Raw genomic sequence first — 14,609 nt, 5'->3', positions numbered from 1 at the left:
CATCTAGTTTTTGTCCCTTAAAATCTTGATTTGATTGATGAGCACTTTTAAAAAATATTAATTTTAAAATAGCCTGGTTTGGGAATGGTCAGAAAAAGTTGCATTTGATTAAATCTCCAGAGGCAATGACATTATTTAATCAAGTGTAAAGTACAGATTGAAAACATTGGTAAGAAGTTTCCATAAAATGAGTTATTGAAATGAAGTATTTGAGACACTAAAGGCATTTTTGAAAACTTGAGAGGCAGCCTTATATTCCAGAAAGAACCCTAGATTTGGGATCAAACCTCCTTCAGGTCCTATAATTATTACTTGATTAACTTTAAGAACTTAGACTAATTGCTTAGCTTCACTGAACCTCACTGGTTGTTCAGTCACTTGAATTTGAAATGAAATATTCCTGATTCCAAATCAAGCACTCTAACATCCATGATGGAGGTAATGTACATAAAATGGTTCTGAAAACCTTAATATACTCTATAGTTCTTGGCCGTAATTTCTTATTGTATGTTATTGTGAAGTAATATATAATGTGACAAATTAATAGCTGATATTTATCTAGCATTTTAAGGTTTGTGAAATCCTTTATGTTAGCTTCAGCGTAGTGTGATGAAAAGAATGATGGATTTGGAATCAAAGGACCTGGGTTCATCTTCTGCCTCAGTCACTTATTACTTTGTGAACATCATCTCTTTTATTTGTAATATGATAAAGTTAGATGAAATACCTCTAAAATCCCTTCTAACTCCAAATATAGGATCTGTTTACCTTTACATCCTAGGAGAGAATAGTTTTATTCCCATTTTATCCCATTTATACCAAAAGAACATTGTTTTGTTTGTTTGTTTTGCTCTGCATTCACTTTAAAAGACACTAATGATTGTTGTAGTGAGATTTTTTTTTACCCCTGAAATTAAGATCTTAACAAGTAAAATGTTATCCAAATAATTGACAAAAGTCTATATGAACTAACATTTTTAGAGCTCAACTGTAACAAGTATTCCTCTGATCATTTTATATACTTCATCTACTCTTTATGCTTAGAAATCTATTGGGATTTGACTTTGCTGACCCAAGGATTATAGGACTTGTCTATGCTCATACACTTAGAAAGTGGCAGAGATGAGATTCAAACCCAGGACTCTCCTGACTACAACTATAGAGAGATTTCCACTAACAATGGTGTTTTTAAACAAATTTCTCTTTAATTTCTTTCCTGGCTCTTAATTTATTACCTCTATATTTCAATCTATTTATCCTGACCGAATTTCCAATGTATTTTATTCACCTTTCCTTAGTTGTCTTGTCTCTTTTAACTGCTTCCTCCCTCTATTCTGTTTTAGCACCCCTTCTTGCATCTTTCTGTCTCTGCCATTTTTGGGTTTTGTTTTTTGGTTTTTGGTTTTTTTTTTTGACCTTTTTTCTGTTTTTTCCCATGCTTAACACAGTGCCTGGTGCAAAGAAAGTACTTAATAAATGCTTTTATATTTTTTAAATAAATGACTTTTTATGTTCACAACATGAAAGTTAGGTCCCAATTGGTGAAAATAACATTCTACAAGCTGTCACATTATTAGAATTCACTGTGAATATTTTCATTCATTGGGCTGGAACCAATTTTCATATTTACATAATTAAAATTTGAATAGTGTGAATTTGAACACATACACCACTTCAAGGGACTCATTACTTGACCAGAGGAGATCTAGCTGGAACTCACTGAAAAGTCTAAAGATCTGACATCTACATGTGTGCTCTTATACATTCTCTGATCCTTAGCCACCCTATCCTTAGGACTTAGTCACTTTCTTTCCATGATTAAACTGTGCTCAATGGCAGCACCGTCTGTCAAGTATTCTACCCACTGTCCAGATTAGAATTATGAATGTGCTAAAACTCATCACTCTAATAGTATAGTTAGACAGTCAATTGATATGCATTTATCAAACACCAGTTGTACTAAGGCACTGGGAATTCAAAGAAATGGAAGCTTTTGTGGTGTTCATACTCTAATGGATCAGGGCCATCTCTAGTCATCCTGATCTATACCTGACCACTGGACCCAGGTAGATCTGGAGGAGAAAGTGAGGCTGGCGACTTTGCTCACTTAAATCCAGTTCACGTGTAAGTCATGGCATCACCTTCCTAATGTGATGGTTCTCTTTGAGAGTGAAGGACAAGCAATAGCAAGTCTAATAAAGGAGAAAACATGCACACAATTATATAAAAACAAGATATGTACAGGAAAAGTTCCCTGCATCCAGTCAATGCTGTTTGAATGAAGTGCCCCTCTCAGTCCTTAACTACATTTTTTGAAGAATTGATCTGATGTGGTTTTGTGAGATAAGGCAGAAAAGAATAGAAAATCAAAGGCTCTTTAAAGACTTTAGTTTTACCAAGAAAATTTCAGAAGTTGAAAGCCTTCACACTTCCATTTATCTAGGCATAATTACATTTTCTCTCAGATATTTTTAGAACTATTAACACTCTCTTAAGATGATGTTTTTAGTGACTAAAAGATGTTTTTACATCTGTAGAACTGAAAATGTCACCCAGGCTTCAATTTATTTACTGAGTTTTAATTAAAGCCTGCATGAGTTATAGAAATCCTCTCATTCTGACAATTATATGACAAATGTATACTTTGCAACTTTGTAAATGCAGTAGGTTCATATATTCAGTTTTCATGGAGAATTTTTTTTGTTGCTTGTTTTATGTTTTTTTCTTTGTTTTTGTTTTTTTTTTTTTTTTTACAAGGAAATGAGAAGCAGAACAAAAATCTTGGAAACAGCAAATGTTGAGTTGCCTCTTACCTATGTCAGTGTTAAAATGTTAAGTGTTTATTCTGAGAGTTGTGCCTTATGGAGGAAAAAGTCATCTGTGCATGATATCATGTTCAAATAGGTTACTATTTCATTCCAAATCTTGCATTATGTAGTCATGTATAGATAAATATGCCTTTTATTATGTTTCCATTTTTAGGTTGACTTTTGGATGGGAAAAGTTCATTATTTGAATAAATTATTTACTGTTTTTAATTCTCCTTTGGCTATTTGGTTCCTCTGACTGTTTGTGGTGGTTTTTTCATTAACAATGTTTATGAATATATTCATAGTCATAACTTGTATATAGCATACTACTAAAAACACAGCTCTCAGCTGCATTCCATGTGTTGAACACATTATATCTGTGGCAACCTGACATTTAAATGTAAAGTGACAGAACTTTTCAGACACCTGGCATAAAGTAATGCATAATGGTGTTCTTTTCATTATGTTTTCATTTTAAGCATAGGGCTTCATTTTGAGAACAGAGTCCAGGTAGCACCTGGTTTCTGCATTATTCATTGGAGTGTTTCAGTAGGTTCTACAGGCATGTTTCCTCAGCCTCACTATAGCAGTGTGTCCTGAGCAAAAGGAAAGCTTGCCATCATTTTGTTTTTAAAGGAAAGTGCCACAATATGTGACATTAACCAGTGAAAGAAAGATTAAATTTCAACTGGACAGCCGTAATGTGCTTTCAAGTTCCCAAACTACTCATTTCATGAATTCTCCTCTTAAGTATATGGTTGAGTCGATTTAAATGTATTTCATCTGTTATAAATTAGAACTTTACATAGCCTAGCTTTTTCTTTCATTTAGAAGAATTAGAGGCTGTAGCCACCCCCCGCCAAAAAAAAAATATGAATTCTTATACTTGGGTCACTTATGTAGCATCTTATACCACATTATATACCACAATATAAACCACATTAATTCCTTTCCTAATCAAATAACTGGGGACTACTCCCCACTAAGGATCCTCTAACAGCCTCTGAGATATATTCTGGTGTTTGGTTTCTCATAATTCCAATTATAACATGAGTCTATTACAGTTGCTTTGATTCATTCTTTAGTAATTGTATATCAGCCAATCATCACTAACCTTAAAACTCCATCTTTAGGTCAATAGCTTTCTTTATTTTTTTTTTAGCATATCATTGTTTTCCATTTCTGTACATCAACAGCATCGTGTCCACTAGATATACGTGTCGTTCTCTCCACAAAATTCTGTCTATTAAAGTATTGAATTTGCAGTCACATTTTTCTTTTAAGCATTCTGTGCTGTGTTCTGTTCAGTGTGCCTTTAGTTCTGAGTTTTTCAATTTTGTCCCTCTCCTTTTCCTTGACTTGTTAGTCTGATCCAACCTCCTCTACCTCATCTGATGATTATCAATATGTTATGGAAGCTAAACTACAAGAATTGATCTCCATACGTAGGAAGGTAGTCCTACTGGACTTTACTTTCTATTGCTAAATAGACTCCATCTGTTAATTTTTTATTTTTTGTTTGGTTTGTTTTCATTTATAAATCGTTTTAATGATTTTTTTTAGTTATTGATAATCAACCATTTTCAGCTCAGTGCTTCAGGAGCTTCAAACTTTTCCAATGGCAGGTTTCTGTTCAAACTGCACAGTCTGCATGCTACATTTGGCTGATTTCATGGCTCATAAACAACTCCAATGTTTTGCTGATGCTTGGGTGTAACAGGCCTTTGTAGCTGACACATTTCAAGCAATGCTGTTCAGCTGCCTGTTTTAAACAAAGTTTGAATTTTGAAAACTAAGTTTGCAGTTGGTAGTAGCTTGCTTTATGTTTTATTTCAATTTCCTTAGATAAAATGTTGGGAAAGAGTGGCATTTCTGTCTCACCCTTCCTGTTTCTTTATAGGCTGAGGAGAGGCATGGTAACATTGAGGAGCGTATGAGGCATCTGGAAGGTCAGCTTGAGGAGAAGAACCAGGAACTTCAAAGAGTATGTGAATTGCAGATCTCTTTGCATTCCCTCCCACCGTCTCTGGGTTTAATATTCCACAGTATGTTCTTTATCGATTGTGGGCTTTAATTAAATCACATTTGGCAGGCTACATGCATCTTAATGGGGAAAAAAAAGTTCTTGACAACTTCATCAACAGCAAAGTTTAATCTACTTTGGGGACTCTATAAAAATGTTTCAATTAACCTACCCAAATTTGAGCTTTGAATATAAACTGAAGAAAGATGGATTTTGTATTTAAGGTGACAGCATTTGTTGTTTTTTTTCCCTGAAATGAAGGCTAGACAGAGAGAAAAAATGAATGAGGAACACAACAAAAGATTATCGGACACTGTAGATCGACTTTTAACGGAATCCAATGAACGTCTGCAGCTACACTTGAAAGAAAGGATGGCAGCTCTGGAAGAGAAGGTAAAACAAACTGAAAGGGCATCTGTTTATCCCACCTGAGTGATACAAATACAGATGGTCCTCAGCTCTAATCTTGGTGTAAATATTGGATGGTTCCAGTGTACTGTCCAGCAACTTCCTTCTAAGGATCTCATTGTAGCAATGCTATTTGTTTGGTTCAATCCCTTCCTTGTTCCAATCCATCCACCATCCACGTGCTTTCTTAGGAACCTGCCAAAATATCTCATTCCTGGGCTCAGTAAGCTCCGGTGGATCCTTATTTCTTCCTGAATAAAATAGAAATTCTTTTTTGATCTTTAAAATGCTTCAGAATGCCCTTTCTTTCCAAGCTCATTATATTATATTATTATTATTATATTATTAATATTTACTAATTAATTAATGGTTATTAATATAATGTTATTATATTATATACAAATCCCCTTCCTTTAGTTTCTAGTCTAGGAAAACTGGTCTTCTTGTTGTCCTCCACATAAGACCCTCCATCTTCTCTTTTTCTACCTCTGTATTGATGTTCCCCCCAAACTGGAAGGCTTCCCACTCCCCTTGCCCCTTGACCATTCTGGAATCTTTCATTTTCCTGAGAGCTCACCTTGAGTATGGCCTTCCTCCTGCCTTGCCCTCAGCTGCTAATACCCTTTTCCCCACTTCGTTCACTTTTCTATCCTTTTATAGCTCTCCCTCTGGGATTTCTTCTTTGGGCCCAGTCCCTAATCCGCTATGATGGGCTATCCCCAGAGGATACTGACTACTATTTCTAAGGGATGAACATTACTAATACTGTAGCTCACAAGCCCCCACTGGAAATTAGCCCTTCCAAATTAGCTTTTTTCCAAAAGGTATTAACTAAGATGGTTGTAACAAGCAGAGTTAATACCAAACATTCCTTCCAAAGCATAGGGAGATGCATTTTCCAACAAAAAAAAAAAAATAGGTCCTTGGGAAGAATGGTCTAAAACTTAAGAGTACAGTGATAATGAGGCACATGTGAAAATTATACAGGGTGTCTCTGAAGTCTTAGGACAGTTTTAAGGCAGCTGAAAACTGTCCTAAAGCTTCCGGGAAGCCCCTAGTATGTAGCAAAGAGGTAACTTTGTACAAGTGGTACTTTATTGCTTGGGGATCTCTTCGGAATCAGTAACCAGCCTTCTTTTCTGATATCGAGGGAACATTTTCTCTGCAGCTGCCTTCCTCCTTGGGGTAAAAGAAACCACATCTGTTCTTCCACAGTGAATCATTCTGCTTTTCGCTAGATGTGTTACTTCCTAGTGCTGTCATATCTATAATCATATGCATGGCTGCTATGTAGGAGATTCCCTCTCAGGGAACAAGTACCTAAACCCAGAGTGGAGAGGGAGGAAAGGAGGGGTAGAGGGAGATACATATATCTACATACATACATGTATAGGTATAGATAAGCCCAGGCTGAAAAAAACATCTTGATAATTCTGCCTAACCACTTATTAAAACTTGAGCTTGGCCATCTACCCACTTTTCCAATACCCCAAATAGACTAATTAATTTTTTTAATTGAAAATGTCATTTGGCCATTAAAACTTTTATTATCACCTAGAAGAAGTAATACAGTGGACAGAACATTGACTCCAGAGTCAGAAAACTCCAGACTTTAAATTCTCCTTCTTTTACTTTTACCTGTCTCACCTTGGGCATGGTACATTTCCTCCCTGTACCTCATTCTCCTCATCTTTATGTTGAAGGGGATTGGAGTAGATGGACTCTTAGGTCCCTTCTAGTTGTAGATCTGTGTAATCCAGACCTGATCTGTGGATCTGTCTACCTGCACTATTCCCAAAGGTGATTTGTTTTGCCTTTATGTAACTGTGGTCACTAAATTTGTCACTTAAGTAATTCCACTCTTTCTTTTTGCTGTTCTTGAAAAGCAAAAATTTTTAAAGAAATTAGAATTATTTTTGATAGCAGTAGGAGTAGTAATAGTAGTAATAGCTAGGATTTTTATAGCATTTACTATGTGTCAGGCACTGTGCTATGTATTTTATAGCTATTATCTAATTTGAATCTCGCAGCAACCATCAAAGATAGGTGCTATTATCCCCATTTTACAGATAAGGAAACTGAGGCACAGAGAGGTTAAATAATTTGTCCAAGATCACACAGCTGATAAGTGTCTGAGGTGGGATTTGAACTTATCTTCCTACCTCCAGGCCCACTGCTTTACCTACTGTGCCACCAAATGCATCAGTAGTTTGGAAAAAGGCATAGGGCTTGTTTTCAGTTATAGCCATTCCTTTATCCCAAAGATGGATATGATGTTCTATAATGCAATTTATTTCTATCATTGTGACAGTTCTGCTTGAGTAAAGAATTCATCTTTTCACAAGAAACTTCTGCAGTGTTCATGTAGTAACTAAAGAACGAGCCTGGAAGCTAAGAAAGGCTGGCTTCAGTTCCTCCCAAGTAACATATGCTAGGTTTGTGACCCTGAGTAAGTCATATAAAATGTCAGTGCAATTCATTAAGACTGTCAGAGAAAAAGTGCCATCCTGGATGGATAAAGAAAGTTTTTAGTTCACTATATGAAAGAGATCATGGGTCTTTATCTATCTATCTACTATCTATCTATCTATCCATCTACTATCTATCTATCTATCTATCTATCTGTCCATCTACCTGTCTTTATCTCTATATCATCTCCACTTACCTATTTTTATATAATTTTTATTGTCATTTTAATAGAAATTTATCAATTAGCATTAACCAGGGAATAGAAATCCTATTAGAAAATCATCATTTAATGATTTCTCATATCCTGAGGTATCTAACATGTATTCACTAGAAATTCACATTCTTACAGGAAACTTAAGTGAAGGAACATGAACACTTCTTTCTTGTTATTATTGTTCCTCTTAAGAAGTTAAAGAGACATATTTATTTCCCCTCAAATGTGTGGTCTGAATGAAACAAGCAGAAAATGATCAGCACCTTAACAATATGTTTGCATTCTGTTCTCTCTCTGAATTTTAAAAACTAAGCCATCAGGGTTTCAATTTTACATTTTCCAAAATGTGAAGATATCTGTTTTAAGGAATCTGTATTTATGAAGAAAACTATGAGTTAATGTACTAAAAATGGACATTTGCTTTACATATATGTTGTTTTTATGTTGTTCAGTTGATGTCACATCTGTTTTTTTTTTCCCTAGAATGTTTTAATTCAAGAATCTGAAAGTTTCAGAAAGAATCTTGAAGAATCATTGCATGATAAGGTAGTATGGAAAAGTTTACATTTTTGTCACCTATATAATGATTATATGTGTTTTTCAAAAAAATATTGTTGATGTGAAATAAATGGAGTGAATCAGTAATATCAGTACTAGCAAATGTTTGTTGAGCGCTTGGTATATGGAAGGCATTGAGCTTAATAAAAATGATAAAATGAGGTATAATGCCAAACCCTGTCTGCCTCAAGAAATCTGCATTGCAGTTGGGAATATAAGATATATACATATAGCAATCCAAGCTAATATAGATTGCACATATAGTAGGTGCTTAATAAATGTTTGTTGCTTGATTGGTGGACTGTGTCAAAAGCTTTATCTAGTCCATAAAGACTATATTATGAATTCAGCTGTGTGAGACCTTGATATGGGCTAAATGAAATGGAGGAAGGCTTCACAGATAAAAGAGGACTTAGCACAAGCCTTCAAGGAAAGAAAACATTTAGATAAGTGGAGAGGGAAAGGGAAGTTTTGAGCCCCAGACAGAGAGAGAATGTTGGTACCATTAAAAAATATAGGGTAGTCCAAAGAGACCTGTGAATAATTAAGATAATGTATTAAAAGTCACTGTGGGTTATCACAAGCAAAAGAATTCATTTTTTACTAACCAATTTGTAATAATAAATTTCACATTGCTTAGCTAGCCTGGTCCTTAGACAATAGACATAGTTTGCCTTTCCAGTGAGGTTGAAAATTTCAGAGCTTACACTCTAATTTCATAGCCTTTAAGATCCTAGGATGATTTCCATACCCAGGGGTACAAGTGACTCACGTGACTTAGATCCTGCTCTCATGGAGTTTACAATCAAATGACTTACACAATAAAGGACAAGTACAAAACCACCAAAGATAGAAGGAAGCAGAGCCATCACAAGGTATTTTTGCACCTGAGGCAAACTCATCAAGGGTGATGGAAGGAGAGAAATCCCCAGAAGTCATTGCTGGGAGATAGCTGGCTCACAGCATCATTGGTACTAGGTGTTCTAAATAATTGCTTTCACTGATGTCTTGTACCGCAATGCTAAGATGAAGATGTCAGTGGCAGCAATTACCTTAGGGCACTTAGTACCTACCATTGGTGCTATGAGCCAGGTATCTCTCAGCAGTGACCCTAGGGTTTTCCCTCTTTCCATCATCCTGCTTATATTCTGGTGTGCTTGAGTAACAGTGATGAAAGTGGAGCCCTAAGAGAAGGCTATGATAACAATGGCACCCTCACAGGTGGGAATCTTGGGTCAAGTAAAGGATAGGAATTGAAGAGGGGCAATTATGCCAGGTGGCATGTGCCCAGTGGATATCCACTATGAGGAAAACACACAACCCTTTTCCCTTATGGACCCAAGCACAAAACCCAAGTTGTGCCTGATGCTAGGGATAATTCTGCAATTCAACAAGTAAAAGACAAAAAAGGAAAGACATGAGAAATCTGAGGAAAGAAGAGAACATTTTTAGCTGGAGGGGAGCAGTTGGAAGGGATAATACTTTTTGATTCCATATCTTCCTACTTATAAGGATTAATTCTCACTATTGAACTCTCATGCCTCCCAATGTTTGCCAAATCTGTTTATAGGAGTAATGAAGCAGGAATTTGAATGATTAATTTGAAGTTTGATATTATGAAATGTGCATAGTGTCTGAGTAATGTTTCTTTGATCTTTAGGAAAGATTAGCAGAAGAAATTGAAAAGCTGAGGTCCGAACTAGACCAATTGAAAATAAGAACTGGCTCTTTGATTGAACCCACAATATCAAGGTAATTTTTAATTAAAAGATGATCTAGTTCATTACAAATGAACATCGATTTTTTTTATGCCTATATGTTGTTGGCTTGCTGCTGCCTCCTCAAACCACAAACACCAAAATGTTGAGTTGATAAATGGTTATTCTGCCACATTTAGTCCTATTTATACCTGTTACACTCCACAGAGAACATAAAACTTTTACATTTTAAAGCACTGTAGTTAAAAAAAGAAATCAGCTTCCTGAGATAAAATAGCATACATCTTTCTTGATGGTTTTCTGTCCATTCAGTTTTGAAGCTGATTTGCAAGTCTATATATCAAAGTAAATAGTTTCTCGAATGAAATAGTTGAAATGTCTGCAGTGAGTTTAAATCTATCATAACAGAAAAAGTCAAGAGCCCTTTTATCTAAATGGAGCTGCAGGCACTCAGCTCTGAATTCCTCTACTTCTTTAGAGAAATAATCATTAAATGTATGGATTCTAATATTTTTAAAAAATTATCATACCATGCATTATTGTTATTTCATGTTTGATCTAAGTTACATATCTTTGACCAAAACATAAACATAATTTTATCAGTGGCTTATGATGGGATTTACGTTAAGTATCCTGTTTGGAAAACCGATGTTTCAACAGAGAGCAAGCACTCCAAAGGTCAACTATTTGGTGAAGTCTTTCTTCATCTCTTCTATAAACCCTCCTAGCACTTTAAGACTCTTTGATGAGAAGTATTATGTGTAAAATGTCTAACCTTGTCTTATTGCCTCAGTTGCAAGGGTTATTAACCTAATGTCTTTGACTTATTTTTTTTCTTAATAACTGTATTTCACTATAATTGGCTTCTTTTGCCCATCCTCTGTTTTATATTTTATGAATTTGAGATATTATTCTACAAGTCTATAGGTTTCACCAGATTGTGACCAAAAAGAAGTTTGTTTTTTTAGTGACTTTCAGTACATGGTCAACTGATCAATATCAAAGCATCACGACTAACAAGGATCTGTGATATCATTGATTTGCAAGTTCCCCTGCATAATGAAGATTGAAATCCATCCATGCCAGTGTGACGTCCTATGTTTACCCTAGGAAGCCCACCCACTGGCTTAGGGCATCCTGTGCTCTTCTCTGGCATTGTGAAGGCACCAGAGGAGCACTCTGTCTCTCTATCTCTCTCCCTTCATTTTCATCATGTGATTTTCCTATCATAAAATGCCTTGATGGTATCTTATTTGTTTTTCTTTATAGTTTCTCACTGGTTACATATTGTGCCCTATTCATCCTTCCTATGTAACTTTCCTTTCCCATTCATAGTGTCAAACAAAGAGTCAATGAAACAGCGTTTCATTTTGTCTTTGGCCACAGGATCATATACACTGCTTCTCCTAGATTATAAAAGTCTTCCCTCCGTTTAGGTGCCACTTAACTATTTCCTCTTGTTGAATTTATAGTGACCATTTCTAGATTGGTATGATTCAGCTTCTACTTCAGTATGTCTCCTTTTTGATCACTGGACAAAAATGTCTCTAATTATAATCAAATTAAGGTTTACTTATGTTATTCTTGGTTCTCTTTTCCTGCTTTCCCACCGTCATTGAAAGCTTGGAAGTCTACAATTTTGTTTTGGCTTATGGATTGCCCTACCTAGAGAAAGAAATTTATGCACCACCAGATGGTGATACGCCTATCAACAATGAGCTACTTTGGTCCTTGGAAAAACAGATTTCATTTGCTGCTAAGACCATATGGGCAGAATCCCTTGCATTGTAGAAGCTGCTAGTGTATATGTCTTGCTCGTATAACCTTTGAGAAATTGATGACACCTTTGTGTAAAAATTAGGCATCAGGACAGGACTTTGTAAAGAAGAGGTCATCAATCAATAAACGTTTATCAACTACCTACTATGTTCCAGACATTGTCCTAGGTGAAACTATCCCTACCCTCCTTGAACTTTTATAATTTGTTGAAGTAACACCGTGTAAGAATATACAAAAAAAAATATACAAAGTAATTTTGTGGTAGAGGCAGGAAGGGAATCCAGAAAGTTTCTATGAGTTAGTAAGGAAGCTGAGCTTTGAAAGAAACTAGGGATTCTCAAAGGCAGAAGGGAAAAGAGATTAATATTCCTGACATAAGGGTACTGCCTGAACAAAGCTACAGAGACACAGGAGATAAAATTGATATTGTGTGATGAACAAAAGGAGGGCAGTTTGTGTAGACAGAATACAGAAAGAGAAAGAATATGTAATGAAAACAGACAAGTGAATTGGAGGGTAGGTTGTTTTAAAAGTCAAACGGAAATTCATACTTGATTCTAAAACTGAAAGAGAGACATTGGAACTTATTGAATACAGAAGTGACATGGATCAGCCTGTACTTTTGGACTATCACTTTGGCATTTGCAGCTTGGAGAATGGAGAGATTCAAGGCAGGGAGACGAACTCAGGCAAGAAGAAATGGTGTTGGAACTGAGGTGGTCGTTCCATAGGCAATACAGAGAGGAGAGATGTGAAAGATTTTGTGAAGATACAATTGACGAGAGTTGGGCATTTATTAGCTAAATGGGGCAGGGGAGAATGAGGAGTTATGAATGACTCTGAGGTTATACATCTGGGTGACTTTTCAGTCACATCAACAGAAATAAGGCACTTTGGAAATATGGAAATGTTTGGCAGAAAAGTTAATAAATGCTAATATGTTGGTTTTAGATGGTTATAGGACTTGTAGTTCAAAATGTCTTCTAGGTAATTAGTGATGAATTCAGGATAGAGACTGGTCTTGGATAAATAGAACTGGGAGTCATCTGCATAGACATGATAATTAAACCTGTGGAAGAAGATGAGGTGAGTTAAGGTACAGACAAAAGGGGACAGGACCCATGAAAAAAGACTTGGGAAACACAAATAGTGGAGGTTGCTAAGAAATGAATGATGAACCCGCAAAGAAACCAGAGAGGGAGCATGAATTCAGGGAGGACGGGCTACTAGGTGGCACAGTAAATAGAGAACCAGCCCTGGAGTCAGGAAGACCTGAGTACAAATTTGGCCTCAGGCACTTGACACTTACTAGCTCTGTGACCCTGGGCAAGTCACTTAACCCTTGTTGTCTTGCCAAAAACAGAAAAAAGGGAGTAGGAGAACTAAGAAAGTAGCATCATGAGAACCCTAAAGAGAGGCAGTAGGAGGAAGAAAAAAGATTAATCTTTTTTTTTGGACATTTTTGAGTTTAAGATGCCTATGGTGCCTTTTTCCAAATAAAAAATGTTAAAAAATAATTACTGTTTGTTACTATGGAATCTTATATTTACACCTGAAAAGAAATTTAGATGCCATTAAGTTCAAAGTAAGATTTAACAAGGTTTAGTGATTTGCCCAGCCAGGCAGTTTGTAATCAACAGTCTGAATTTGAACCCAGGACCTCCTAACTCCAAACCTAGCATCCCATATGCTAAACCACATCCTCAATGACGACAACAAAAAAGGTGCTATTGGCATAAATTATTTTAAAAGGAAAGATTTCTAATATGTGCTGGAACCCTCTTCCCTTTGCAGTAAAAAAAAATATATATTACAGTAGAAAAATAAAATATAAAATATTTTAAATATTTTAAAATTTATTTTAAAACTTTATTATTTATCAAATTTATTATAAAATGAGATATAAAATATATAAAATTTATTACAGTATAAAATATAAAGGAAAAAGCAAATATGACTTTGAAGTAACAGTTGTCATCATGTGTGCCATACCATTCCTACATAAATATCATTTTCTTCATCACAGTCTTCATTTGTATGTTCCAATTCCTGTCAAATTTCATCCTTCATCCTAGCTTCAGAACCATTTGAAGGAATCCAGAAAGTAAAAAAAACAGAAACAAATAAAATAGAATTCATCCAGAATGGTTTTTAGCCTAGACTACCATTGCTATAATGGGGCAGCTAGGTGGTTCAGTGGATGAAACAGCAGGCCTGGAGTCAGGAAGGTCTGAGTTCAACAGCTTCAGACACTTACTAGCTGTGTGACCCTGGGCAAGTGAATTAACCTGGTTTGCTTCAGTATCCTCATCTGTAAAATGAGCTGGATAAGGCAATGGCAACCGCTGTAGTATCTCTGCCAAGAAAACCCCCCAGATGGGGTCACAGAGAGTTGGACATGACTAAATGACTCGACAATAACATTGTTACATTACCTACCAAAATATGAATAATGTCATTTTTGACATTCCTTCTAAAATTAAATCATGTGTTTATTGATGAACTAAGACAAATATTGAGTTTGTCTGTTCAAATGTTTCTATAAGCCAATGATGGGGTGAAAAACCATTGAGTTTGGTGATTTTTTCTTTACTTTTTTTGGGGGGCCAAGTGATTGGAATAACTGCCAC

The 14,609-nt window shown here is 35.7% G+C and overlaps 1 protein-coding gene across 3 annotated transcripts in view; it reads left to right on the top strand.

The window, feature by feature from the left end:
• PPFIA2 (PTPRF interacting protein alpha 2) overlaps positions 1-14,609 on the top strand; it is a 684,724-nt gene that overhangs the window by 568,672 nt on the left and 101,443 nt on the right. For 2 of the 3 annotated variants that reach the window (XM_072655485.1, XM_072655484.1), the window contains exons 9-12: positions 4,711-4,794; positions 5,095-5,226; positions 8,408-8,470; positions 10,143-10,234. In XM_072655485.1, the coding sequence (XP_072511586.1) occupies positions 4,711-4,794; positions 5,095-5,226; positions 8,408-8,470; positions 10,143-10,234 (371 nt within the window). Of the gene's footprint in view, positions 1-4,176; positions 4,264-4,710; positions 4,795-5,094; positions 5,227-8,407; positions 8,471-10,142; positions 10,235-14,609 lie in introns of all 3 variants that reach the window. The other variant, XM_072655483.1, reaches the window with a different exon arrangement.

This window comes from Notamacropus eugenii, chromosome 3 (genome assembly GCF_028372415.1).
Source record: "Notamacropus eugenii isolate mMacEug1 chromosome 3, mMacEug1.pri_v2, whole genome shotgun sequence".
Taxonomy (NCBI): domain Eukaryota; kingdom Metazoa; phylum Chordata; class Mammalia; order Diprotodontia; family Macropodidae; genus Notamacropus; species Notamacropus eugenii.
Note: the sequence above shows the minus strand (reverse complement) of the source record. Positions and strands in the feature narration are given on the sequence as shown.